This window comes from Martes martes (genome assembly GCF_963455335.1).
Source record: "Martes martes genome assembly, chromosome: 11".
In the NCBI taxonomy this organism is placed as follows: Eukaryota; Metazoa; Chordata; class Mammalia; order Carnivora; family Mustelidae; genus Martes; species Martes martes.
In genome coordinates this window covers 67,884,018-67,911,151 of record NC_137899.1, presented here as the reverse complement: position 1 = coordinate 67,911,151, position 27,134 = coordinate 67,884,018, and the positions used below count along the sequence as shown (strand labels likewise).

Sequence of the window (27,134 nt, the reverse complement as noted above, 5' to 3'; positions counted from 1 at the left end):
ACATACCACAAAGGAGCAGCAGGCAGGACAGCAAAGGAAAAATTGTCTGTGAGTGGTGAGGGACCACAGTTAAAGGGCAGAGTGAGGAGGTACAGGAAAAGTATGGAGTTTTCCCTTTTTTTGGTAATCTTAGGAACTGTGCCTGGTTTTAGTTGGCAGTTAGGAATTGTGACTATTTCGAGGACGGTCACTTAATAAGTCTGTTTGCATTGCCTCTTTGTATTCAGCTTGGTGGTTGCTCTGGGCCCTTTTACCTTACCCAGGTTTCCATTGCTCAAGCTTATTGTGTAAAGGTGGCCTCTACACCAAGATATATTTCTCTCCATCTCTCTACTTTTATAATCTGTGTATCTTTATATGTAGAGTGGATTTTCTGTGGACAGTGTGTAATTGGGCCTTGATTTTCTGACAGTCTCTGTTTTTTAATTGATATATTTAGGCCATTCACATTTAAAGCAATTGTTGACATAATTGGATCAATATCTACCATATTTGTTTCTGTTATCTATTTGTTGTCTTTTTCCTTTGTGTGTATGTATTTCTTTTCTTTTGTTTTTCACCCTTATTTCTACCCTCTCTGGTTTTAATTGAGCATTTTCTGATTCCATTTCTCTCTTTCCTTGGTATAGCATTCATACTTCTATTAACAATTTTTAGTTGCTGCCCTAGAGTTTGCAGTATACATTTACAACTAATCTAAGTTCACCTTGAAATAATGTTATACCACTTCACAGTGGTATATAATCTCTTTATAAGAGATTATTCCCAATTCCTCCCTCATTCCCCTTATTCGACTCAATTATCTAGAGACAATAATCACTCAATACATTATTGATATTATTATTTTGAACAAACTGTTATCTGTTAGATCAATTAAAAACTTAAGAATATTTTGTTTTGCCTTCCTTTATTTCTTCTTTAATACCCTTTATTTCCATTTGAAGATCCACATTTCTGACCTATATCATTTTCTTTCTCTGTGAAAATTTTCTTTTTATATTTCTTGTAAGACAGGTCTATTGGTGACAAGTTCTCTATGTTTTTGTTTGTTTGACAAAGTCTTTATTTCTCTTTTATCTTTCAAGGAAAATTTTTTTGGACCCAGAATTCTGTGCTTTTTTTTTTTCATTCAAAATTTTTAAATATTTCGCTCATTCTCTTCCTAATCATATGACTTCTGAAGAAAAGTCTGATCTAATTCTTATCCTTGTTCCTCTTTTGGTAAGGTGTTTTCTCTCTACCTCTTGTTTCTTTCAAGGTTTTCTTTGTCTTTGATTTCCTGCAGTTTGCACATAATATGCCTAGGTGTAGATTTTTGGGTATCTATACTGCTTGTTGTTCTCTGAGTTTCCTGGATCTGTGCTTTGGTGTCTTTAAGTAATTTTGTAGAATGCTTAGCCATGTTTACATCAAATATTTCTTCTGTTACTTTCTCTGCTTCTTCTCCTTCTCGTATTCTCATCACATGTGTGTTACAACTTTTGTAATTGGTCACAATACTTGGATATTGTTATTTTTTTTCAATTCTTTTTTTTTTTTTAAGCCACTGAACCATGCTGATTAAGTTAAGAGTTTTTGCTGAAGAGGTAGGCAGAAGACAGATTGTGAAAGATGTTGCATGCTTTGCTAAATAGAGCATTTCTGCATTTGTAAATGCAGAATAAAGCAATAAATGCTAAATAGAGCTTTCTGCATTTATATGCTTTACATATTGCCCTTCTCTGTGAGTATTTCCTTTAGATACAAGGTGTACCTCTAAAACTGCTATACTTCTAAAACTGCTATAGACAATGGCAATGGCAGGAATTTTGAGCTAGAGAGTGATGTGGTCTGATTTGCCTTTAAGAAAGATCAAACCAATAGTGTGGAGAATGAATTGGTGGTATCTGTAACTAGAAACAAGTCATTGCAATGGTCCAAATGAGAAATGAAGAGATTGATATAGAAGAATATAGCCGGAATGGGTTTGGGATACAAAATTCCTTTTTCTTTTTAGCTTGGGAGTTTGTACTGTCTTATGTTTAACTCACTGATTCTTTCCTTATCCCTGACCGGTATACTAATGGGCCCAACAAAGACATTCTTTATTTCTTTTACGGTGTTTTTCATTTCTAGCATTTTCTTTTGATTATTTCTTAGTGTTTCCATATTTCTGCTTACCTTGCCCATCTGTTCTTCCTGTTGTCTACTTTTTCTGTTAGAGCCATTAGCATATTAATCATGGTTATTTTTAGTTCCTGATCTGAGAAGCCCCAAATCTCCACCATATCTGATTCTGACTCAAATGTTTTCTTTGTCTCTTCAGAGTGTGTTTTGCCTTTTAGCATTTCTTTAAATTTTTTGTTGACAGCTGGACATAATGTATTCAGTAACATGAACCGAGGTAAATAAGCCTTTAGTGTAAGATTTTATGTTTATCTAGGTAGGAATTATCCTGAATTCAGGGTTTGTTGTAGCTGTGGTATCAGAGGCTGAAATTTGTGGTGTCAGAGGCTGGTGTGCTTGTTTTTCTCTTTCCTGTTGTCTGTGTGTTTCCCTAGAGACTTCTTCAAAAGTAGGGTCTGAGGCTTGTAGTTTTTTACCTGTGATTTCCTGTTATTATAGAGGAGACCTGTTGATGTGATGGTAAAGTGTAAGGAGAAGGGAAGTGTCCTATAGTCCTGTGATTAGATCTCTTTGTCTTTTTAATGAGCCCATGCCCTTGTGCTGTGGCCTTTACATGTCCTTCTCAGTTCCCTTCTCCTCTTTCAGATGAGACAAGAGGGCTGAACATGGCTGTAACCATGTTGGTTAGGTTCTGGTGACATCTAGGTAGATTAGGCTCTGGTAAAATAGTTTCCCTTGAGCATAGGCCACTGTTAAAGAGAATGGAATGCTCTGGACTTAGTCCAAAATGATTACTTATACCCTCCCCCTGATTTAAGTAAGAGAGATTTTTCTCTGATCTTCATCTTGAGAACATGGCAGTGCTCCTGGTGGTATAACTCATGAAAGTGTGCAAGACTCCCGTAAGGCTGGGCCCTCAGGGGGTTTTCGCTCTTAAGGCACATCCTGTCTCTAGCAATGTCAGTTATCTTTTGAGCATTCTCAGCAGGCTTCAGCATTGACTTCTGCTCCCAGTAGTTGCAATCCTCCGTATTTGTCTGTTTTTCTATTTTTGAGGGTGACAGTTTGCCCAGTGGCCTCAGTTCTCTGACGGAACTAAGAAGAGGTGTTGATTTTCAGTTTGTTCACCCTTTTTCTTGTTGTGAGTGTGGGAGTGATAACTTCCAAGCTTTTTACGTGTCAGACAGGGAACCAGAAATCCCTTCAGTTTTTTGGTAGGAAAAAAACAAAACATTTGAATTGAAAAATAGCTGGCAATGTTGTTCCATTGCTGGAAATTCTTGTACTCAGTCATTGTTTTACTACAAATATCCTAGGACCTACTTTCTTTGGGGGTTAAGCTTGGCTAAATCAACTTAGAACATTAATGTTTAAAAGTTTTATGGCACTGGGTATAGGTTGCCACAGTAGACCATTCCAGGGACTCTAAAATCCCTGGCTCAGAGAATTACTCTTCATTTCATTAAGACTCAGTTGCCATTAACCTCCATCAACAACTTCTGTTGACTCTGTCTACAAAGTATACATACAATCCCACCTCTTCTCCCATCTCTGCTGTCCTTATAATAATCTAATCCATTGGGTCACGTGGGTTGCTTAGCCGGTTAAGCATCTGATTCTTAGTTTCAGCTTAGGTTGTGATCTCAGGATGGTGAAGTTGAGCCCCACGTTGGGCTCCATGCTCAGCGGGGAGTCTGCTTCTCTGCCTCTCTCTCTCTCTCTTCTCCCCACTCCATGCAGGTGCTCTCTCTCTCTTTTTCTGTCTCTCAAATAAATAAATCTTTTCAAAAAATAATGTAATTCATTAAATATTTCTCTTATAATATTGTGGTAGTCTCTTAATTGGTTCTTCCTGCTTCCACCCTTGTTCCTCTTGTCTGTTCTCAACACAGTAGTCAGAATATTAGGAAACATGAACAATCTTTCCATCTTTCTAAACTTTTTTCACATCTTGTCACTTCTCTGCTCAAAATCCTTCAGTGGCTCCCATCTCACTCTGCATAAAATCCAGAGTCACCGCCATGACCCCTAAGTCTCCATGATAATCTGCCACTTTATCTTTATGTGCATCTGTTCCTTGCTCATTCCAGCCGCAGGTACCTCCTTTGTATTAGTCTCCTAGAGCTGCCATAGCAAAATACCACGGACTGACTGACTTAAACAATAGAAATTTATTTCCCAGAGTTCTGGAGGCTGTAAGTGTGAGATCAGGATTGGTTTCTCTTTTTGGCCTCTCTCGGCTTGCAGACACCTTCCTCCAGGCTGTGTCTTCACGTGGCCACCCTGCTATGCCCTTCCATCCCTCATGTCTCTGCTGCTTCTTACAAGGACACCAGTCATATTGAATTAGAGCCCCTCCTGAGGACCTCATTTTAACTTAGTTGCCTCTAAAGTCTTTTATCACCCAGTACAGTCACGTTCTAGATGCTAAGGTTTAGACCCTCAACAAATGAATTCTGGGGAGGACACAGTTCAGTCCCCAACATCCTGCTGACTTTGAACATTCAAGGTCTACGCCAGCCTCTAGGCATTGTACTTGGTGTTTTCTCTCCTGAGAACCTGCTCCCCAGTTAGTCCTGTCACTTCTTCCCTCATTTCTTTTAGGCTCAGAGTGCCCTTTCTTCACCACCAAATATTAAGTAGTGATTTCATCCTTTTGCTCCCTATCTCCGCCCCATCCCTTTGTTTTCCTCCAAATGTAATACTTGCTTATTATACTCCAAATTTATTTTTGTATTATTTCCTGTTTACCTGTGCTGATATATAAACTCCATGAGGGCAGACACTGTGTGTTGTGCCTCTGCTATGCCCCAGTGTCTAGAGCAGCGGCAGGCATACAGAAAGCCCTCAGCACATATCTGTTAAATGAGTGCCTAAATCAGTTGTGCTCTGATGTTTTGCCTTCTGGCTGAGATTGCCAGGCACTCCAAGGTAGGAAGCCATGGAAATAGGTTCCCATCTGGAACATGATATAGCCTTCCTGGCTGTAGACTTTGTCCTTTGTCCATCCTGGAATGGAAACTAAATTAGCAGCTCTACCAGTGTGCCCCAAAATGGCCTTGGCCCAGAAATGCTGATGCTTATACTTGGATGAGTCACTGCTGACTTTTGTTTTTAAGTTGTATTCATGTGAGCAGAGTCCAGCTAGTATTAGCAACCTGCCTACCAAATCAGAAGGCGTTTTGTATTAGTGTAATAAAATTTAGGTGGTGATGTTCCCAAATGTCCCATTGTATATGATAAAAATAACTTTTTTCCTTAGGAACTGTGTAATACACCTGGTAGACCCAGGAGTGTTTGACATGTCAGGTAATTTTATTTTTACATTGACCTTAATTTTATCAACTTTTTCTCTGCATTGGTAAAACCCAACATTCTAAGATTTAGTATAAAATCATAAATAATAGACAATATTTTTCTTGCACTTTATAAAGCAATTAAAACACTATTAGTAACAGATATAATAACCTTGACAACTAACTTCTCACTGGCTGGCTTATTAAATTTTACTCTGTGTAAGTGTCTTTAATCTGAGATCCCAGTGTATGTCATCCATACCTACTTATACAGTCACAGTTACCAAGATCAAGGAGGCTAGCTTGGCTGACTTTTCAGTTTTTGAATGGTGATGCTCCTGTACCACATGACATTTGCACTTGTTGTTCCTACTGACTCAGCCCCTCTTTTCTCTAGCCCTACCCCTTAACTGGGCTTTCATTCTTTAAGACTTCATCCTTAAGCCTCCTTTTTTTTTTTTTTTTAAATTGTTTCCTTGTTATTTCCTTTATAGCACTTACTCAATTTGGTATTATATAATCATATGTTTTATTGTTTGATCATTATCATTTTTGTCCTTTGTCCTCATTCCCTAGCACTGGACCATTTAAATTATTTGTTAAATGAATAATTAAAGACTTTATATATTGAATCCCTGACCAGTATTATTTCCCTCTATTCTCCTCTGAAGTCCTTCATGGTCATAGTGATATGTATCAGATGATCAAAACTGAAAACAGATTTGGAAGAAAGCTGCCTTTCAGTGAGCCGGTGGGATTATCTAAATGGCCATAGTTTCTTAGGATTGATGAGCTACATGGCATTGAGCCTCACGTAAAGTGTCGGTTATAAAAGCCATGAGAATATGTGTATGCTGCATGAGTAGACTTGAGTTCTGTATGAGAACATGGCTAAGAAGATCAAAGTTTAATTAATTATTTTGGCAGTGGGGTCAATTCTGCTGATAGCCTGGTGCATGGGGGCTCTACTCTGTATATGGTAGGAACAAATAAAAGGTAAAATGTATTGAGTCATGAATGTCTACCAGGGGCTGCTATGAATATTTTACATATATTACCTCATTGAATTCTTAGGACTCTAAAGGTTAGACACTGTTGTCCCATTTTGCAGATGAAGAGACTAAGGCTCAGAGTTGTTAAGTAACTTGTTCATTGTTATAAGTAGTAAAATGCAGACTTGGAATTTGGACCAGACCATTCTGGGGGTAACTTTTTAGTACTTTACATTTTATTCAGTGATGTGCTAGTAAATAAGCTTTCAAAAAAAAAAAAACAACACTGAACTGATTTGTCAATTGCTGTGTTATAAATACTCTCACTGTGGCTAATTTCAACCTACCAATGGTTTATGGCTTATACATTTTAATTAAGATTTTTAAAGATTTTATTTATTTATTTAAAAGAGAGAGAAAGAGAGAGAGAGAGAAAGCACAGAGGGAGAGTGAGAGGGAGAAGCAGGCTCCCTGCTGAGCAGAGAACCCGACATAGGACTCGATCCCCGGACCCTGGGATTATGACTTGAGCCAAAGGCAGACACTTAACCAACTAAGCCACCCAGGCGGCCCCATTTTTTGTAATTTTTTAAAGTGAAACAGTTGCTGGTTAGCTTGTTTTAGCATACCACACATTCAGTCCCTCCAGAGCTTTCCCTTTTACATCCATTATCCCATTTGCTTTTCTCACAATATGATGAACTATATGGAACTGGTGGGGTAACCTCAGTGTCCTGATCCTTTCAGTGGGCGGATGGCATGTCCAGTTCCCATTGGCAATAAATAATGGAGTTGAATGAGGGCCACTCTCTCTCTCACTGATATTCCTCCCTCTCCACATGCATGACCTCTCCACGATAAGCATCACCCACAGGGTGGGACATTTGTTACAAATCAGTGAACCTGCGTTGACCCATCATAATCATTCAAAGTCCATAGGTTACATTATAGTTCACTCTCAGCGTGGCACATTCTGTGGGTTTGGGCAAATGTATAGTGACCTGTATCTATCATTACGGTATTTTATAGAGTATTTTCACTGCCCTGAAAATTCCCTGTGCTCTGCCTATTCATCCCTCATCACCATGCCTAAGTTCTTTTTTACTGTCTCCAAAGTTTTCCTTTTCTAGAGGGTCATGTGATTGGAATTATATGGAATGCAGCCTTTTCAGATTGGGTTTCTTTCACTTATTGATATGTATTTAAGTTTCTTCCATGTCCTTTCATAGCTTAATAGCTCATGTCTTTTTAGTGCCAAATAATATTCCATCATCTGAATTGTACCAGTTTATTTATCTATTCACCTACTGAAGGACATCTTATTTGCTTCCAACTTTTGGCAGTTATGAATAAAGCTGCATTAAACATCTACGTGCAGCTTGATGTGTCCACATTAGTTATCCACTCCTTCAGGTAAATACTAAGAAGTGCTATCACTGGATTAGTATGATAAGAGTATGTTAGTTTTGTAAGCAACCACCCAACAGTCTTCCAAAGCGACCATACCATTTTTGCACTCCTATCAGCAAAGAATGAGAGTTCCTGTTTCTCCACATCCTCATCAGCATTTGGTGTTGTCAGTTGCAGATTTGGGTGATGAAATGATTTTAAGGGAACTCTGTCCCATTTAAATGGAGTGTGGAATGACCCAAGCTTCTTGGATGATGATTTGTCGATATATTTTAAGTGGCAAAAATACTGAGATCTTTTGATGGAATACTTCCATTTCTAGAAATGTACTTAAAGGAAATAATTTTGTAAATAAACATAAAAAATAATGTTCCACAAGGATGTTAATCATTAGGCTTGGGTAATGTGCAGAGGAGAGCACTTTGGGGAAAAGGGAAGGGTTTGGACACAGGAATATGAGTGAGGGGGCAGAGCTTGGTACCATGCAAATGCAAAGCCGCCATGCCTCTTTTCCTTGGCTGTCATAACGTACATTAAGATTTGCATCTTTTTTTTTTTAAGAAAATAGGAAAAATTAAAGTCTTTTTTGGATATAACAACTGTGAGATAACTGATCTCTCTGATATTTAAACACTTATACTCTTTACCATGTTGGCTGCTTGGGCACAAGTATAGCCAGCCTCTCTGTCATGGCCAGGGTATGCCTCATGTGGCACAAGACGGGCCTGGTTCATTCCAGAAGGCAGTCTGGGGCTGGTCAAGGTTTCTTCCTGGGAAAACCTCAAGCATCATTTTGGCTTGCATTACTCTCTTTCCCTCTCCATATCTTCTGAGATTTATGTCAATTATAAAGTAATTAGGAGAAATATCATTAATCTTGCTATAAAGGAATACCTTTGAATGTCTTGTTTTCCATTTCTCATGTTCTACCTGAAAACATAGAATTAATGGTTAGGCCAGTCATCAGGCAAGGAAAATGGGGCTCACACTGAGGGCCTGTTTCCACGTGGAACAGGGGACTTGGAATCAGAACTGATCCCCAGAAAGTGCAAAGAAGGAAGGCCTACCGGGGGGCATTATCACCTAGGAAACACGAGTGGGTTTCTCTTTCCATACTTCAACGTGGGATGCCAGCCCTGAAGCTCCCTTTGCAGGTTGTCCCTCTTCTGTCCCAACCACCCATGCAGTATTCCCTTGTAACAGGAGGGTAAGGAGCTGAGCCAGCACACCCGTGCAGGGTATGTGCAAAGAGACTTCTTTCGAGATGGAAGCTGGCTCCTTGTCATCTCATAATACATTTTTTCCTGCTGGTTCTCACTCACAGTATTTACAGGAAGCATTTATAGCAAATACTTGCCAAGTGTTTTCCATAAACACAACTAAGGACATTTTTCACACATTCCAACAGCTCTGTAAATGTTTGTTTTCACAATGCACAAAGAAGGTGAGTGTAGTTTCCCTAAGCAGGCCTTTGAAGTGTGGGCTTTGGCCCAGTGAGAATTTGCATCTGAGTTGGTTCTTCTTGGAGGACAAGTCTCCCTGGGGTCCTTTGGGCACTTGCAGAAGACTCCGTTTCAAGAGGAGTTTTCCCGCCACAGTTTGGATTCCTGTGCTCCAGCTGTGGAGAAGCTTCTGGGTCTTGGCCACCCCCACGAGGAAGGAAAGGGTGAGGTTGGAGGTTGCTGGGAGCATCACAGAAGTCATTGCTGCTGATAAAGTCCACAGGGAAATAGAATGGGGAGTATGGATGGCAGGGCTAAGAAGGTGATTGTAACTCTGTGAAGATATATGAGGATGTACAGGAAAAAAAAATTGGGAAAATTCTCCTGTTAAAACCAGGCAAATTAATCCTTGCCATAAAGGACAGAGATGTCCACTGGATCCTTGGTGAGTACTGACAGCCCAGTTAGAGGCCAGAGTTGTATCCTGTGGTGTCCATTGACTTGCATAGTAACTGTCTCCTCAGTAAGTCCTAGCTTATGTGTGACTTTGCTATGCCCTGAGGGCTTGACAGGTGATTGAGATGTGGTTCTACCCACTAGGGAAAAGAAGACACATATACTTGCCACAGTTTGGGGCAGAAAGTGAGAACTGCTGTAAGAAAGAGAAAGATTTGGAGGGTTTTAGAGGAAGGAGTTGTATAAGGTTTTATGAAGAAAGTGACATTGAGTTGAGTCTGAAGGAGAAGGGAAATTTAGACAAATGCTAGAAGGAAAAGGGGGGGGGTGGAGAGATATCAGCAGTCTGCATAGAAGGAAACCACACTGGGACCCACTCCTGTAGGAGGGCCGCCCCGCAGAAGAGATCTCTCCTTTCACAGAAGTAGCCAAGATTTGAGATGCTTATATAGAATGAGCTGGAACGAGATGAATTCCATTTAAAAAGCTAGATTTAATAGAAGAAAGATTTCCTTTTCACATGAATTCAAGTAAAACAACAGATGGCCTAATTCCGGAATTGGGTTTCAAAAAATAATTTTCCCATTGTAGCTAATTTAGTATGTGTGTCCTCGGAAAATCCGCATTTTCAAGCAGAAAAGGCCGATTAATTACTGTCCAGAAGAAGGTGATAGGACATAAATAGTTCTCCTCGCCTTTCCATCCCCTCAAGTCCAGTCTCCCCAACCAGAGTGAATTTATAAATCTGTGAGCTAAGTGAGAAAATGAGGTGTGATCTGACTTGCAGGGATTCGTTTCATCACTAGCTCTCCTGGAATGCGTTTGTTTAGTAAAGCGAGTTATGTCCAAATATGTTTCAGACAATGCATGTGGAGCGTAACTTCGCTTTAAGACTGCAATAACTGTTAAGGCAGTAGTGACAATTTCTCAGTAAGAAATCAGGCTTGAGAAATGTCAAGCCTAATTTTTCATCCAGCAGTGACTGTCAGACAATGCCAGCATCTCAGTGTCTTCGCATGCCATCGAAGGAGATGGAAGGCATTTGTATTCAGTAATGGAATGTTGAGTGAGTCAGAATTCTGCCCCGTGATCTTGTGATTTATTGCTAATACTGCCCAACATGCAGAGGGGCTCCTCTGCCTTCGCTCAGCATCCAATTCCCAGTTGCAATTAATCTTTATTACATTCCATAGTTCACCTCTTGTCTGGAATGTTAAAAAGATGCCTCAGGAGAGAGTCTGGAATCCCGTTTCTTCCCCTCCAAGGCTCACCCTCTCTGTGAAGTTGACTCTGCTTGCCCATTGTGTGCCGTGTGCAACTTTATCCCAGAAAGTAATACTTCTTTGTAAAAAATGCAGACAATCTAGAAGTAGATGATAGAGGGACATAGCAAATGAAAGCCTGTCCACCCTCCAAATCCCATCCCCTTGTGCCTTCCAAATAGATTATGAGCCCTGAAAAATGTTATATTGTTCATAGGTGTGTTTTTGGCAGCTAGCAAGTTCCTTAGCAATAATGACTACTTAAAGATATACTTGTTGAAAAAAGAAGAAATAATTGTTGAATGAATGAATGAGTGAATGCATGAATGAATGAATCAAACAAACAGTGGGAACTAGAATTCATATGCCAGATTTGGGAAGCCTAGTGCCTTGCTTTTCAAAATGTGGCTCTTGGTCCTTCAGCATCAGCATCCCTTGGGAGCTGGTTAGAAATGCAGGATCTCAGGCTGACCTCAGTCTGTCGGATCAGAATCTGTATTTTAACGAGATCTTCAGGCGATCCAAGTGGTGCTTTAAAGTTTGAGCAGACTTGAGCAGTGCGTGTCTACAAAATAATATAAGTGTGAGTTTTCACGCATAAATGCCCTTACGTGTATGTGATTTGCAGGTAAGCAGTGTGCAGGGAGCTGCTTGTTCCCCATCAGTGGATAACTGAGGGCTTCATAAGGACTTCATACTTTACTCCCCTCATAGGCCGCATGTGGCTGGCCGTACTTAGGTGCCCTACAGGACTGTTACTCTAGGCCACTCCTGACCCTCTGGTGCCTCTTTCTGGTCAGTCCTAAGCCCCAGCTTGGACATAAAAGCCACTGATGCTACCCAAGAGGCAGTTCAAACCACAAGAAGCATAGAAGCTGTGAGTCCTGCCTGTAGACTCAGGATGCTGGCGCATCATGTGCGATTGTTAGACAGCAGACACGTGACTAAAGCTCCAAGGCATGGTTGTCCCATCTGGAGCAAGTGTTCCTGCTTGACGGCTTGTGGGGACCCAGTGAGTTAGACACTTGAGAGTTTGTTCTTGGTCCTCAGTCCATCTGTATTCACTCTTTATTCAATTGAGGTGATATACACGTCACGCCAAATAAACCATTTCGAAGTGAATTATTCAGGGACTTTAGTACTTTCGCATGTTGTGTGCAAACACTACCTCTGTGTGGTTGCGAGACATTAATTAGCATCATCCCAAAAGGAAACCCTGTATCTATTAGGCCATCACTCCCCATTTCTCTCCCCACCCTCACCAGCCCCAGGCAACGACCAACCTGCATCCTGTATGGATTTTAACTCATTAATGACATTTTTCATTTGTCACAGAAAAAAAAATCAGAACAATCAAATTTATTTCTCCTTTACCTACGCTTCTTGCTTTTCACATCTTTAAAAACAGGAGGTTTGCTGTTGATGGAAAATGAGAGCATAGACGTGGCATAACTTTAAATCAGTGGTTTGTAAATTGTAGTCCCTGACTAACAGCACCCATGGTATCTGGGAACTTGTTAGAAATGCACATTCTTGGGTCTACCCCAGAAAAACTGAATTATAACTCTGGGGCTGGGGCCCAGCAACCTATGGTTTTAATAAGCTTCCAGATGATTCTAGCATAAGCTCAAGTTAGAGAACCACTGCTTTCAATATGCAAAATGTTCCCTCTGCAAGCATGCAGCGATGCCTACAGGTGCCTGCCACACATGTGCCATCCCTGGCCCAACAGCACGTGTCCTGGCCTGAGAGGAGGTCTTCTAGCTCGGTTTCTGTGATGCAGGTACCTGCAGGGGCATTGCTCCAGCTATCTGCTGGCCTTTGGAAAAGTCTGCAGAGCTGATGTCTTGGCTTCCTTCAGTGACGCTGGGGTCCCTATGCGAGCATAAACTTATGTCATCCCTGCTCTTTTTTTTTTTTTTTAAGATTTTATTTATTTGACAGAGATCACAAGTAGGCAGAGAGGCAGGCAGAGAGAGAGAGGAAGGGAAGCAGGCTCCCTGCTGAGCAGAGAGCCTGATGCGGGCTCGATCCCAGGACCCTGAGATCATGACCTGAGCCGAAGGCAGAGGCTTTAACCCACTGAGCCACCCAGGCGCCCCTGTCATCCCTGCTCTTACTGACTCTTTCCCTCCTGGTGCCGCGGGAGGACTCCCCCAGCCAAGTGTGGCTCTGAGTGCTTGGTGTGTCTCACATGTCCTGGGTCGGTTTCACTATATCAAAGTGCAGGCAGCGCTTCTTTTTGGTTGATTAATGTTCAATTTGAGATCTATTATGAACCTCCAGGCTTTAATTACTACACCATTACCCAGTCAATTCCTTGCCATTTTATATTTATGGCTTTTATTATGCCTCTGTATGTGCAATTGCCTAATTTTATTCTGGAAGGATTTCACCTCATTAGCTGGGTTTTATACCATTCTTCTCATTTGTCCAGATTGTTATTTATATCGGTTCCCGGTGTGTGCTTTCTACTTTGTTCTCTTCGCTAATCTGACCTCTTATACATTCTTTTTCTCCTTTTCCTGGGATGCATTGTTCTTTTGCCCTTGGCAAGAGTTCTTGAAGTTTTTGCACACTCTGCCCTGGGGGTTCTGTATCTTAGTCACAGTCTTGACTCAGTCATTCCACTGCAGCAGCTTGGTGTCATTGGCCTTGTCCAACGGCCTTGAGGCCTGCCCTTCAGCCCTGGACATACCATGGATTGCTTTATTATCAGATTTATTTCTTCTTCCCCCAACTTCTGTATGTGGAATTGGAAGATGCGTAGACGGAGGCCTTTTCTTTTTTTAAGAGTATGCTGCTAAAAATAATTTTAGAGATGTTCTTTGAAATGCTTTGTAACACACCTTCCCTCAGTCCCTCCAGGGTTTCAGAGGAATCTATGGTTTGGTATACTTGGCTGCATATTTTGTTCAGTTCCCCCTCAGACCTGCCGAATCCAGCTCCGAGAGAGCAGCCCCCCGGTCTGCGTCTGGCAGGTCTTCCCACGATTCAGATGCCTACTCAAGTTTGAGAACCACTGTTCCAAAGAGAGGCTGAAAGAACCTTAGGAAATCCATCTAAGTCAGAAATAATATTAATTCCACCCGACTCCTTTTGCCAAAAAGCAAGATTAATAATCTCTGTAACAGTTTTGTTTTGTTTTCTGTTGTGTTTTTTTTTTCTTCAACATCTTTGCCCTAGGATTATAAGAATATTTCAGTAAAGCAAAGAATAATACCCTGGCACGAGCTCATGTAATTATTTATAGCAATAGCGGATCGATCATCTCCATCACCGAAGAAGTCTAAGTCACTGAGAGGTCTTTACCTCCACTTTTTTTTCATTCATCTGTACACCCCTCGTGGCTACGTGTTCCTGTCCCCATTTTATAGGAGAAAACTGAGATTATGGTTAAGGAATGTGCATCAAGTCACCACCTCTGTTAGAAGGTGATCCAGGAAAATCATTTCTGTCCGGAGCCGCAGTGCTGTCTGCTCTTCTGTTACCGTGGTGAGGACTCCCCTGATCAAAACTTTGCTACTGTTTCACCGTCCCCCTTCTCAGTAGGAACAGGTAGAGTGTGTCGCCGTGGGAATCGGTAAGCAGGACTGCGTGCTCTCGTGTCAGGTCACCGAAGTTCCTCTGTGGGGTTTCTTTCCGTGCTATGTGACCTCGGGCAAATTTGCCTCAGTTTGTCCATCTGTCAAGTGGGATGGTACAGTATTTCTGTCACGCAGTAGGGCGTGTCCCTTAAATGAGACAATCCGTGAAAGTGCTTGGAACGAGGCCTGGGAAGTCAGTGCTCTCGGTGAATGGCAGCTGTTGTTTGTGTTTCTCTGCCCTCTCTTCTGCACCTTTAAAGCTGTCTCCTTTAGGTCCCCTCACTCTGGGGCCTCGCGTCCCTTAGCTGTAGAATGGCGGCAGTGGATCAGGTGGCTGAGCAGCTGGGATTCTGATTGCTCTGGTTCGTTTTCCTGCTTGGCATTGTTTCTAGGATTGTAATGTTCCTTGTTCTCTGCCCATTTGAAATCATCTTATTAGGCTTTGGCGTGTTTGTTTGATTTTATGGACTTGCTCAAAATTCATGATCACAATTAAGCTCTTGCGCAAGTCCCTTGAGGCCACTCAGTGTACTTTCTAGTGCTTCTCCCCGGCTTTCTGGGACCAATCACCATTAGTACTTGGTCCCATTAGTACCAAGGGGGAACAGAGGAGGAGTGTTTCCTCGTGGCCCCCAAGTTGCTGGGAAAGGACCCCAAGCTGGGCTTACACTTTGACCTCAGGAGAGGTCTTGGTCTTGGCGATGTGATCTAAGGGTTAACGCTTCCTTTTGGGGTGTTCGGGATCCTGGTACTAACACAAGTTATTTCTGTGTTGCAGAGGGAACCTCATGGAAGATTCTGTTTGTTTGTTTGTTTATTTGTTGGTTTACTGTAGGAGAAGATTGGCGTTTCCTCTGGTGGGTCAGGAGACAGGTTTTAACAGACCTGTGAGGTTTACAGGACTCTGAGGACAAGTGTCCCGTGGTGGCCGTAATGGTTTCGTATTGGGACTTGTTGCCCACATCGGTGGACCGTGACTGGTTCTTCAGGCTCCGTGCTCATTCCTGCACTTGGACCAACGTGTATTCCCGGGAAGACTCCCACTTAAACACGAGCACAGGAGCTTCCTATCTGCAGTTTTGGTGTAGGCAAGTGAGGACACTTCTTTATTTATGTGGTTCTCCTGCTGAAACGACGTGAGAGCCTCTGGCTTACTTACCGATGGCCCCCAGAAGGCCAGTGTCACCGCAGTCATGATTTTGGTTTAGTTGCTGGTGAAAGCCTTGTGTGGATGTCAGCCATGGGGTCATACAGGAATAGGAAGAGGGAGGGTGGTGAAGAGATCATAAACCCCAAGTAGGTCAAGTCTGGTGGTTTAGGCGCTTTGCCTTTGTGTTCTATTGAATTTGCACCACGGTCCTAGGAAGTGAGCTCTCTGAAACTTCTGTGTAGCTCACAAAGAGGAGTGCTTTGGGCACGTGAAACTAGTTTTGCCCAGGCACTCTCAGTTCGATGCTTGTCCTAGCAGCTATGTGTCAGAATTGGAGCAAGACAGACGATTCCTTCTCTTTGGAGAGAATACAGTAGAAGTTCACACATGTCTTCGGTGGCCTGTGAGGAGACCTCTAGGCTTGATCTGACTCTGAGAGTCAAAGCAGCATGTGAAGGAAGGCTTCCTGGGTGAGAGGCAGTGGAAGAGGCTCTCGAGGCTCTCAGCCCAGGGCTGGCCGAATGGATTGGGCTCGCCCTGGAAGAGGAGAGCTCAACAGAATTCGGAGGAACACGTGTTGGGGACAAGCAGCTGAAGAAGTCAGCCATGTGATGCTGAGGCTGAGGCAAGGGTGGCCCCAGGAATCAGAGAAGGGTTGAGTGCCAGCATGTAGCTGGCCTTGTAGTTAGCCCGTCAACATCCAAGCCAAATAGGTTTGTCATCTGAACCAGTGGAGAAGAAGAAATGCAGAGCACTCCGAGGGGTACTCAGAATTTAGGGAGGGACACCCTGTGGGCTACTCCATGCAGCGCTGGGTCACTCACCTTGAACAATTGTTACTGATCTACACGGGATGAATGAGATAAGAGAGAACCTTGTACTTTTGTCTAGGAGGAGCTGGGATTTATAGACCCACTTCAATGAGACAGAAGAAATTGATCAAAGTTCCTTAGCTTCTTTAGTCATGAAATCCATTGAATTTTATGACAATATGGTACGGGAAGGGCATCTTCACAGGAAGAGATTTGGAAATTGAAGATATAACAACGAAATTCCATGACTGACCTAGGCTAGGTCTATATATGATACAAGTAAGTCTACTCTTCCTCTTGTGCCCACATTTTAAAGAGAATAATAGTAATGCCTGACTTATCAATCATTTGGACTTTGTTGGGGATCAGTTGATAGAAGTTATGTAAATACACCCTGCAAACCAGAAAGTATCTAAAACACGTTTTGTACTTAATATGGCACCAGTATCCAGTGTTTTATTTCATAAGACATGCAGCTGGTTGCAACTTCTTCTGGGGTATGGTGTATTCTAAGATGAGTGATAATAGCAGGTTTTTGTGCTTCATCCATCAATGGTTTCTGTTCAAGTATGTTTGCTCTTAAAACTAAAGAGTGAGGAAAAAATGAAGATGGGAAAATATGCCTTGATATTTTCACGTGGAACTTTTCAAAATGCCGCCCGTGAACATGGTTAATACCAGAATGTTGAAATTGGCTGTAGATAGATCAGCATGTTAATTTTAAAGCAAAAAAGCTACCATCTCGTTTAAGAATTCTCTCTCACTCTAGTAATACCTTATTAGTAAGGTTCATAATCATAGTCTTTTTTGCAGGAATGTAGACCTTAAAATCCACACAGGTAACTTTAAAGACTTGTGTCCGCCTTGTTTAAAGACACCGCTCAAGAAGGAGGGTTTGTTTTTCTTCAGGAGGGTAAATATGGTAAGATGGATGGTACATTAAAGAGTAAAGAGAAGGGCTTCTCAGAGCTGATTTACATATTGATTACTTAAATTACTCCTTAATTTAGTGCCTGCTAATAAACAGTGCCTTGGAAATGTTTCCAGAACGTTTATTGGCTGCAGTAATTCTATCTACGGTGTATGCAGATCCCATCCTCATTAAATATTGATGTGCTCATGAAATGTTAATAGAATGTTAATGTGAAATGCAGGGGAATGTCCTCAGTGGGAGCTGGGAGCTGGTGGAAAGCGACCTGTCTTCTGTCTTCTCTTTTTGTTCAGTCTTCTTCTTGCTCCGTTGTTTCCATTCATTCCCCCGCCATAAGATTTGGATTTGCACCTTGATATATGGGTAGCTGTTCCAGATACAACATTTTTAAAAGAGAAAGATTCCCTGATTGATGGGAATGGAGTTGTTTTCCCCTCCTGCTTTCCTGAACTGGAATTCCTGGTTAGAACTAGGAAGAAATCCCCTAGAAGGAAAAGGGTGATTCAGGCTCAACCTCATGAGTCTTCATGCTCAGGCAGCTTGCCCAGAAGAGACGGTGAAGAGAAAACAAGCCTTTCAAAGCCTCTAGCACTGGTCCTTCCTTGCTCAGCTGGAGAAGGGATTTAGTTGGAGTTTACATTCAGCTTTCTCAGGGGAAAAAACAGTCCACTCATAACATGTGTTCCATAAAAAGACCGCAAGGAAGAATTTTTTTATCGTAAATCCCAAGGACAATAAGGTTATGTTCCTGATGATATTCAAGACATAATTATTGATGTGAGCATATGTTCCACATGGTTGAAAAGTCTTACAAAATGGGATGGTTCATCAACTTCTTAGACCATGATGAGGGGGTAAAGTGGTAACGGGGACGGCTGTGAAAACTCATGGCAGAAGTGGAAGAGGAGATTGAATGAGCAAACTGTGTTGTGATTGTGCCTCAGTGTTAATGCAGTGCTGGCAGAAATAGCCCCAAACAGTTGATGTGCTCCTGGGGTACTGTGAGTGCATATAGTAACATATGTATATACGTGTGTTATGCTGTTTGTGCAGAAAATGGTTGGAGCACATTTTTATTTTTATTTTTATTTTTATTTTTTTTACTTATTTGACAGAGATCACAAGTAGACAGAGAGACAGGCAGAGAGAGAGGAGGAAGCAGGCTCCCCGCGGAGCAGAGAGCCCGATGCGGGGCTCGATCCCAGGACCCTGGGATCATGACCTGAGCCGAAGGCAGAGGTTTTAACCCTCTGAGCCACCCAGGCGCCCCTGGAGCACATTTTTGTTAGAATCTTCCTCCTTTGGTTTTAAACAGTGCAGATGACACTCAGCTCCCTCACGCCACCGTGCTGTGTGGTACCCTGTCCATGTCAGTAAGATGATACTTCCCTGTGGTTTTCCTTCTTCCCCCTTTTCTTCTCTCCAACCAAGTATTCTTTCTTTTCTCTCACTTTTCTAAAAGCCTTCCCCTCCTTGTCCTCATCATTCCTTGTCTGCCTCTATGTCTTACCTTTCTGTGACCACACGTTAGGTGCCCCAGGCAGGCCCGCTCTGAGCCGCCCTCATCTCTGCCAGGGATGGATGCTGCCCGGACCCTCCTTTCTTTCTTCCTCCGTGCTCTCTGTTCTCTGTACTCATAGATCTTTTCAAAACAAATCAGGCTGTGTCACTTGTGTCACTTGTTGCCTAAACCTCATGGTTAGCGTCTCAAGGTCTTAGAATGATAACCCACGCAGTCCTGGGGCAAGGGCTCTGGCTCACCTCTGCTCTCCCCTTCAGGCTCTTGGAACCCCAAGTGCTGCCATGCACCACCCCAGGCTCTTCCTTTGCGTTATAGCCTGGGCAGTGTGCTGGCCTGTCCCTCACATGTCCTACTCAGCTCAGGGACACTGTCCTTGATCCCTACACCTGGAACCTTCTTCCTCCTGGACCTTGACATGGCACTCTCTTTTGCATCCTCGATTTCCAGCAGTCACTTGGTTATCAAAACTCTCCTCCCCAGGCCTTCCCCCTTGCCCTTTAGCACCTCAATGAGTTAAATTTCTTTTTCATAGGACTTGTGATAACTGTAATTATCTATGGTTTCATCTGTCTTCCTCAGTGGAAGCTGGTTTTTCCTTTTGTCGCCATCTGATTTTGAAGTTTAGTGTCTTTAAAAACAGAGTTTTATTGTTTTACGTTTGTTTAAACCATGTGTACAATGGCTCCCTTAATTGTGGTGGGAAAATCTTAAACTATCTTAAGGGTAGAGGAGAAGTTATTGGACCAGCCGAACAGTTTTGGGGGGAAGGGTTGAGCATGTAAACTCTAAGGACAGAGAAGGAGCTTTGCTCTAGGAACAAGTGGGACCAGCCACTCAAATGCTGCCAGGGCTCCCACTGCCTCTCCTCTCTGCTTTTCTTTGCATGTGGGCTTGCTTTTCTTTAACTTTTTTTTTGTTTCGTTTTGTTTTTATTGCAAGCTCGCATTCAGATAGCTCCTGCACTCATACCTCTTGGGTACTATCAACACAGTGGGCCATTTTATTTTCCTTTTTTGTAGGATAAGTCTCAGGGAGGCACTCTGATTGGTTCTCTTTGTGTCACATGTCCCTTAGGCATGCTCCAGTTAGTTAATATGGGGGGTTGGGGCCCCTGGGTGGCTCAGTCACCTAAATGTCCGACTCTTGATTTTGGCTCAGATCATGATCTCAGGGTGGTGATATTGAGCCCTGTGTTGGGCTCTGAGCTGGGCGTGGAGCCTGCTTAAGATCCTTCCTCCCTCTGCCCCTCACACCCCCACTCACTCACTCTGTCTTTCTCTCTCTCTCTCTTTTTCAGACAAACAAAAGTTTCAAACTAATGCCAGGGGTGAGATCTTGTAAGAACATAGAAACTCTGTGGGAGATAAGTGACAAAAAATGTGGGAGTTGAGGGCGCAGAAGAGCTGCTACCCCCCAGGAAAGGGGAATTGTGACTGGGGGAAAGAGAGCAGTCTCACCACTTCAGTAAATGGTCTTTATTGTCCTGTTTTGAAAAACTCTCCATCCATAGGCACTCCTGTGTAAGTGTAAACCAATGAGCAAAATATCCTCTTAGAGGGTGGAAAGTTTTAGGAGATTTGGAAAACGTGAGAGTTTTAGGCGCTGTAAACTGAGAATAGGAGTGGAGTACAATTTTGTTTTGGCCCCAAGCCTTAGTCTGGTAATCTGAAGTGGCTCTGTTTCTCTGTTACCACGGAGTCAACATTTTTGACATGTTCCACAAACTGATTTCCCTTTCTGACCTGTTCGTTCCCTCTCCTCTTGCAGATCGTGCTTGAGAACAGTAGCCGGGAAGACAAGCACGAGTGTCCGTTTGGCCGCAGTAGTATAGAGCTGACCAAGATGCTGTGTGAGATCCTGAAAGTGGGCGAGCTGCGTAAGTAACACCTGGTTCCCACATGGGCCTAATGCTTGGCAGGCACCCCACTTCCGGGGCTGTGCCTGGACCTACATGAAGAATTCCCGAGGGGCTGGCGAGCTATGCCTGGGCATCCCTGTGGACCCAGCATTCTTTGGCTCAGGTTTCCGTGTGTGTATTTCTGCATATCTGTTCTGGGAATAACCGTTCTTAAAATCTACAAGAATGGGGAAATTGGCAGGTAATATGACTAAATTTCTGATATTATAAACATGAGAATATGTTAAAACAGCCCTGTGCTTAGTAATCTGTTAAGGAAAGAGATCTATGGCTGCTTTTTAAAAATTCCAGTTTTTTAACCTATCAGTGGATCATCTTCTCTTCTTTCTTTTGAAACCATTTTTCTCTATAAAGAGAAATTGAATACCTTAATAAGATCCTCTTGCTCCCAGGATCTCACTTGTTTAGAATGCTTTCTCTAAGCAAGAAGGAATTATAGAAGAAAATGGGTAGCGGATCATGACAAATGTGGTCAGAGATAAGCTTACTTTTCTTACTTTTGTTTCTTACTTTTATTACAAAATTTAGGAGGGGACCCCTGGAAAAAAGAGGGCATAATGATATTCCTGCCTTTTGTTCATTGGATAATTTGGGTTGAACCTGTTAGGATGCATCGGATTTAACCTGGCCTGCAGTCATTGTCAGCACCAAGCCTCCTTAAAGTGGTTGACTTCCCTCCCCTCCAACATTTCCAAAGCTGATGCATGTACACATCTTCCCTTGTAGGCTTAATCACGTGGGCGCCAGAGAAAGACGGGTGAGGGATGTTGGGTGTATGGTAATGTGGTGAAGGCGTAGATATTCAGTTACCTGCTTGAGAGCTTAAAATAATGGTCTGAAATGATAAATGGAAAGGAATCCGATGATTATTGGAAAGGAAGTCGTGCTTCACCTACATCGTAAGAACTGACTCCAGGTGCTACTCAGGTAAACAAGGACATGGAGAACGCAATAAGGAAATGCTAAGAATTTGAGTCTGTTTGTCCAAGCACAGCCAACCGTTACCCTCCTCCAGGGTGGGTGGATGGGGAGAAGATAAGCCTACATGGAACTGCCACGGAAGTTCATTACTTGGGATCCCAAATTAGGGCATCTTGGCATGGAAAGAGTAGGAGCCTGGTCTAAGAGAGGTCTGTGTCAGTCTGCTCTGGTTCAGGGATCACCGAGGTTAACATCTCCATTTACCTGGATCCTTGACCCTGCCCCCCTCCTGCTCTCCATCGGACTAACTTGTTGAGATTTATGCCTGCCGCCGAGCTTACTGTTTACTCGGTTGAAGGATTAAAGTCTTGAATCAGGCAGATCCTACCAAATTCCTCAGTCTGATTACTGTGACTGTTTTGTGTTTGGGTTGATTTTATGGGGGGGAGGGGTGGGCTACAGGAAGTCACTTGCTGAGAAGTGTTACAAGAGCACCTAAGGTTTTCAGAAGCTGGACAGCGGTCATGCTCTACCTGGCTGGGGCTTGTCCTGTCTTTGTTTTTTTTTGTTTGTTTGTTTGTTTTTTGTTGTTTCCCGCCCCCCCCCCATTGTCCCCTTCCTTGTGGCCTGCTTTGGGCTATCAGTTTTCATCTTAATGGCAGCAGGAGGGGGATTCTTTCATGCTTCACCATTATACCCAGCCTCTGCTCTTTTCCTTTGCCCAGTCGACATGTATCTAGCATGCTACAGGTTAACACAGAACAGAGGTGGAGGAGCCGAGGGAGGATGCTGGGACTAAAGGGCAGCTGGGTTCTGTCTCTGCCACGTAGGACCTTCATGTCCTTAGGTAATGTACTCACAGACTTCGCCGTGCTCCTACACCTCCACATTTCCCCCAGAGGTAGATTGGTAGTATTTGGGGTGATGATTTGAGGACCTGTGTTCACTTTGGCTTGGTCACAGATAAGGACCCAGGGAACTGATCATATTCAGCCTAGGGAGACTAACTCAGAAAAGAGGGCCAAGTTCTAGGCTGTGTGTGGGCAGGACAAATGTGGATCTGATTCAGACTCTCATCCACCCTATTTGGTGGGCAGGGGGATGGGGGGACTGTCGTGACAGGAGTCTGAACAGACAGTGCTGCTCAGGTGAATGACAGCTCTGTGCTTTGCAGGAGGGAGGGTGGGTGCAGAATAGGGACTGACCCCTGGCAGGTGCAGAGCAACCCTTCCAGACTGTTGAGAACCTGGTATGAAACCAGGAACAGGACAGAACCTCATTCCTAGGGGCTGAGATGAAGAGTGGAAATACTTTGGGGATCTCTGGGGGTACCCCATATGCTGTGCTTGCACTGTATATTATTCCATATCTCACCTTCTGCTGCAGAGAATGTTCCAGCCTTCTGCTACAAATCATTTAGTACCTGGTGAGGCCCATCTCTGCAGTGAGGTTGGCCTTGGTCACTTAGGGCCTGGCATACTCATGGCAAGCTCCCTTTGTCCAAGATGACAGATGTATGTATTCATCTGTTTAATAAAAATCTATTGATTACTTACAGTGTGCCAGAGATTATGATGGGCATGGCAGATACAAAGGTCAATCAGATATGGTCCCTGTCCCCAATAAGCTTGCACTTGAGAAAGTGTAAGAATGATTTGGGAATAATATCTTCTACTATTAGTTATAAGTGATTGTATATTTATTTTAAATGCCCATTATCTATTCTGAGGCATAATTTTTCCAGTGTTTTGATAGTTTGAGTTTTCAAGTTGGCCTGTTGCTTGCACTGCAAAGGTCATTCTGGACATTTTGCAAGGATTACAGAGGACTCCACATTTCTAGAGTCTACATGCCCAAATGAGTTGTTCTCTGCTCATAAAATATTAAAGGATTGCTACATTCTGATTGAGTGCTAGACATCGAATGATAAAACACCCTGCGGTAAGAGGAAAATTGCTTTTTAATAGATTGCCTTTTGCCCACTGCCATATTAAATAAGTTACTAATATGGAAAACAAATCTGAGTGCACCCTGATGTTGAGGGAAGTATCTGTTTTTCTTCTGAGGAAAATTGGTTTCACATACAAATCCATCTTCCTTTGGTTTAACTGTGTCTGTTTTTCTGCTTCTAAGTTCATGGTTCTTCTAAGATTCGTGTCAATAAATGACCCCTGAGATCACGGTTGTGCTAGGTCTATAAGCAAGTGTGGAGATCAAAGAAATACCAATTAAAAATCTAACAGAGAAAAAGGACATATACAAAAGTAGAAAGATTCAATTTTCTACAAATGCTTTGTCTTTTGCTTTAACTTATAGTCTTTTGAGGAAACCCACTTCTGAAATACCGGTTATCTTTTGGTGTCCGAAGCAAGCATATTAACATCCAATTAAATTACTGATACCAAATATTTATGCACAGTGTTTTTAAGACTACTTCTTAAAAAGAACTCAATTTCTGCTTCCCAATTATTAACACTGCAAGAGGCGAATGTTTCATAGCATGGCATAAAAAACAGCATCTGATAATTTATATGCTTAGAGCGCTTTATCAAGGTTATTTAATTGAAACCTGTTACACCCCTGGGAGTTAATCAAGATCAATAACATCTATGTTTATTAATGAAGAGAAGACTTACACTTACTGGGTGTTGTCTGGGGTCACTGAGCTCGAATCATTGTTCAAGAAGCCCAAAGAAGTAGTGTAGAAAGAAGCAGAAAGTGGGGTGGTTGCATGTTGGCACCGGAATGACCCATCTTTGAATCACAGATCAACTACCTAATTGGATGCCTTGGGCATGTTTCCGGTCTGTTCTGAGCTTCTGGTTCCTTATCTCTAAAATAAAGATAATCCCTGCTGCACATAGTTGTCGGGAGGATTCAGTGAGATAATGGGTGCTGCTTCTGTTGCAGGATAGATGGTATCTTTGCAAGTGATAGCATCTTGCTTTCCACAAGTGGACCGCAGCTTTAGTGATGGCAGGAGAACGTTCTGACTTAAGTAACAGCTGGAACCACGATCTGGAACAATGACGCTCATCTCTTCACTCTTTCCATTCTGACTAAAATTATTCCTTGTAATCTGCTTTGTCCATGAGGCACTTTTGAGAGCAAGGCGCTTGTTTTCCCTTAGTTTCAATTTTAAAGATCACAAAGAAGAATCCTTATGGACCTGGGAGTGGTCATAGATCCTTGGGGCATGGGTAGTGCAGTTGGAAACCCCAGTTAGAAAAATAGAATTGAAGTGGAATGAAGAGCGAGACTTCAGAAGAAGAGGTGTATTTGGAAGTGTGTGTGGTGGGTCAGGGTGTTGGGAGGTAGGAGGTGGTATGCTGGCAGAAGAAGGGAGGCGTATCACAGACAAATGCAAAGATACTTGCTATAGTGTGAAGTCCTTAGGCCGATCCCTGGCTCTTAACTAGGGCTAAAAAGTGGTGACCGTTGTTTGTGTTATTTCAGCCCTGTCCCTAAATCCATAATAAGTTGTTGAAGGATAAAAGGAAAACTTGATTTCTGACATAATAGGTTAATTACTTATCTTTTGGTTGTGTAGCCCCTCAGGCAGTTATCTTCCGGTATCAAGTGGAGCTAGGATATTTCTTTTTGTCTCCCGTTCACTCAGTATCTACAGGGCTGTTCTCTATGAGTCAGGATCTAATCTATGGTGATGTGGACTTAGAACACACACTCTGTCCTCAAGCAACCTACATACTGACTGGAGAGTCCTTCACATAAACAAATAATGAGAAAATGCATTGTCATTTGGAACATTATGTTTAAGTTACATTAGTGTCACTAAAAGGCAGTGGTTGGTTCTTTCTGCTCATGGGAAGTTGGACAGACTAAAGAAAGGAGAGTCTTGGGAGGTGTGACACAGAAGAGGAGATACTCAAGAGATGGAAAGAATAACCAGGTAAGCACAGATAGGTGTATGGTGGGTAGCCGCTGTTAAAATTTCCAGGCAGTGAGGTCTAAATGAAAAGACTTAGAGGTTCAGAGAATTCTGGTTCCATGTGGCTAAAGCAGATGGCTCAAGGGAGCAAACAAATGGAAGAGATGCTGACAGAAAAAGCAAGAGTTAAATCATACAGATTTGCCACACGGAGGAGTTTGGACTTTATAAGCAATGGGGATCAGTAGGAGGATTTAAAAAAAAATTTTTTTTAAGATTTTATTTATTTATTTGAGAGAGAATGAGAGAGAGAGAGCATGAGAGAGGTGAAGGTCAGACAGAGAAGCAGACTCCCCAAGGAGCTGGGAGCCCGATGCAGAACTCGATCCTGGAAGTCCGGGATCATGACCTGAGCCAAAGGTAGTTGTTCAACCAACTGAGCCACCCAGGCGCCCAGTAGGAGGATTTTTTTTTTTTTAAAGATTTTATTTATTTATTTGTCAGAGAGAGAGAGAGAACACAAGTAGGCGGAGAGTCAGGCAGAGAGAGAAGCAGGCTCCCCGCTGAGGAAGGAGCCCGATGCGGGACTCGATCCCAGGACCCTGGGATCATGACCTAAGCTGAAAGCAGACGCTTAACCGACTGAGCCACCCAGGCGTCCCCAGTAGGAGGATTTTTAATAAGAAATGCCCTAGTCCTGGGCATAAAATTCTAGAATTAGATTATGTCTTTTGGTTATGACAAGAACTTGTGTGTGTGATAATGTATGGGACCAGGACCAGGGACAAGCTGACCTCACTCTAGCCCCAGCCCAGCCAGGACAGCAGTTAGGAAGCTTTCAGCTATAAGTAATAGAAATCCCAACTCAAAATGGCCTATGTAGGAAGAAGCTTTATTGAATATCATAACTGCAGAGTTGAGTAAGTCCTAGAGTTGATTAATTTAACTGTTCAGGAATATCATCAAGGACCCATGTTCTTTCTACCTTTTGGTTCTGCCATCCCTAATGTACAAAATTTGTCCTCAGGCAGATAGCAATATGGCAGCCATCATCACATGGTCCAGAGGAACAAGAAGCTGTATATTCTAGTGAGTCTCTTTTAGATGTCTAGAAATGTTTCATCAACATTCAGCAAACTTTCTCTAATGTCTCGTTGCCAAACACCATGACTTGTGCCTATGCCTAACTGAGTCTTTGGTAAGGGGAATAGGACCAACATTAGCTATTTCTTAGACTGGGCATGAAATCAAATTCCTTTTTTTTTTTTTTAAGATGTTATTTGTTTATTTGAGAGAGAGAGCAAGCAAGTGAGAGAACATGAGCAGGGGGAGGAGCAGAGCGAAAGGGAGAAGCAGACTCCCCCTGAGAAGGGAGCCCAATGCAGGGCTCCAACCTGGGACCCCAAGATCATGACCTGAGCTGAAGGCAGAGCCTTCACC

The 27,134-nt window shown here is 42.7% G+C and overlaps 1 protein-coding gene across 1 annotated transcript in view; it reads left to right on the top strand.

Annotated features, from left to right (window-relative positions):
* ELMO1 (engulfment and cell motility 1) overlaps positions 1 to 27,134 on the top strand; it is a 524,906-nt gene that overhangs the window by 264,446 nt on the left and 233,326 nt on the right. Inside the window, exon 16 of the mRNA XM_080817991.1 lies at positions 20,734 to 20,842. Within this exon, the coding sequence (XP_080674117.1) occupies positions 20,734 to 20,842 (109 nt within the window). The remainder of the gene's footprint in view (positions 1 to 20,733; positions 20,843 to 27,134) is intronic.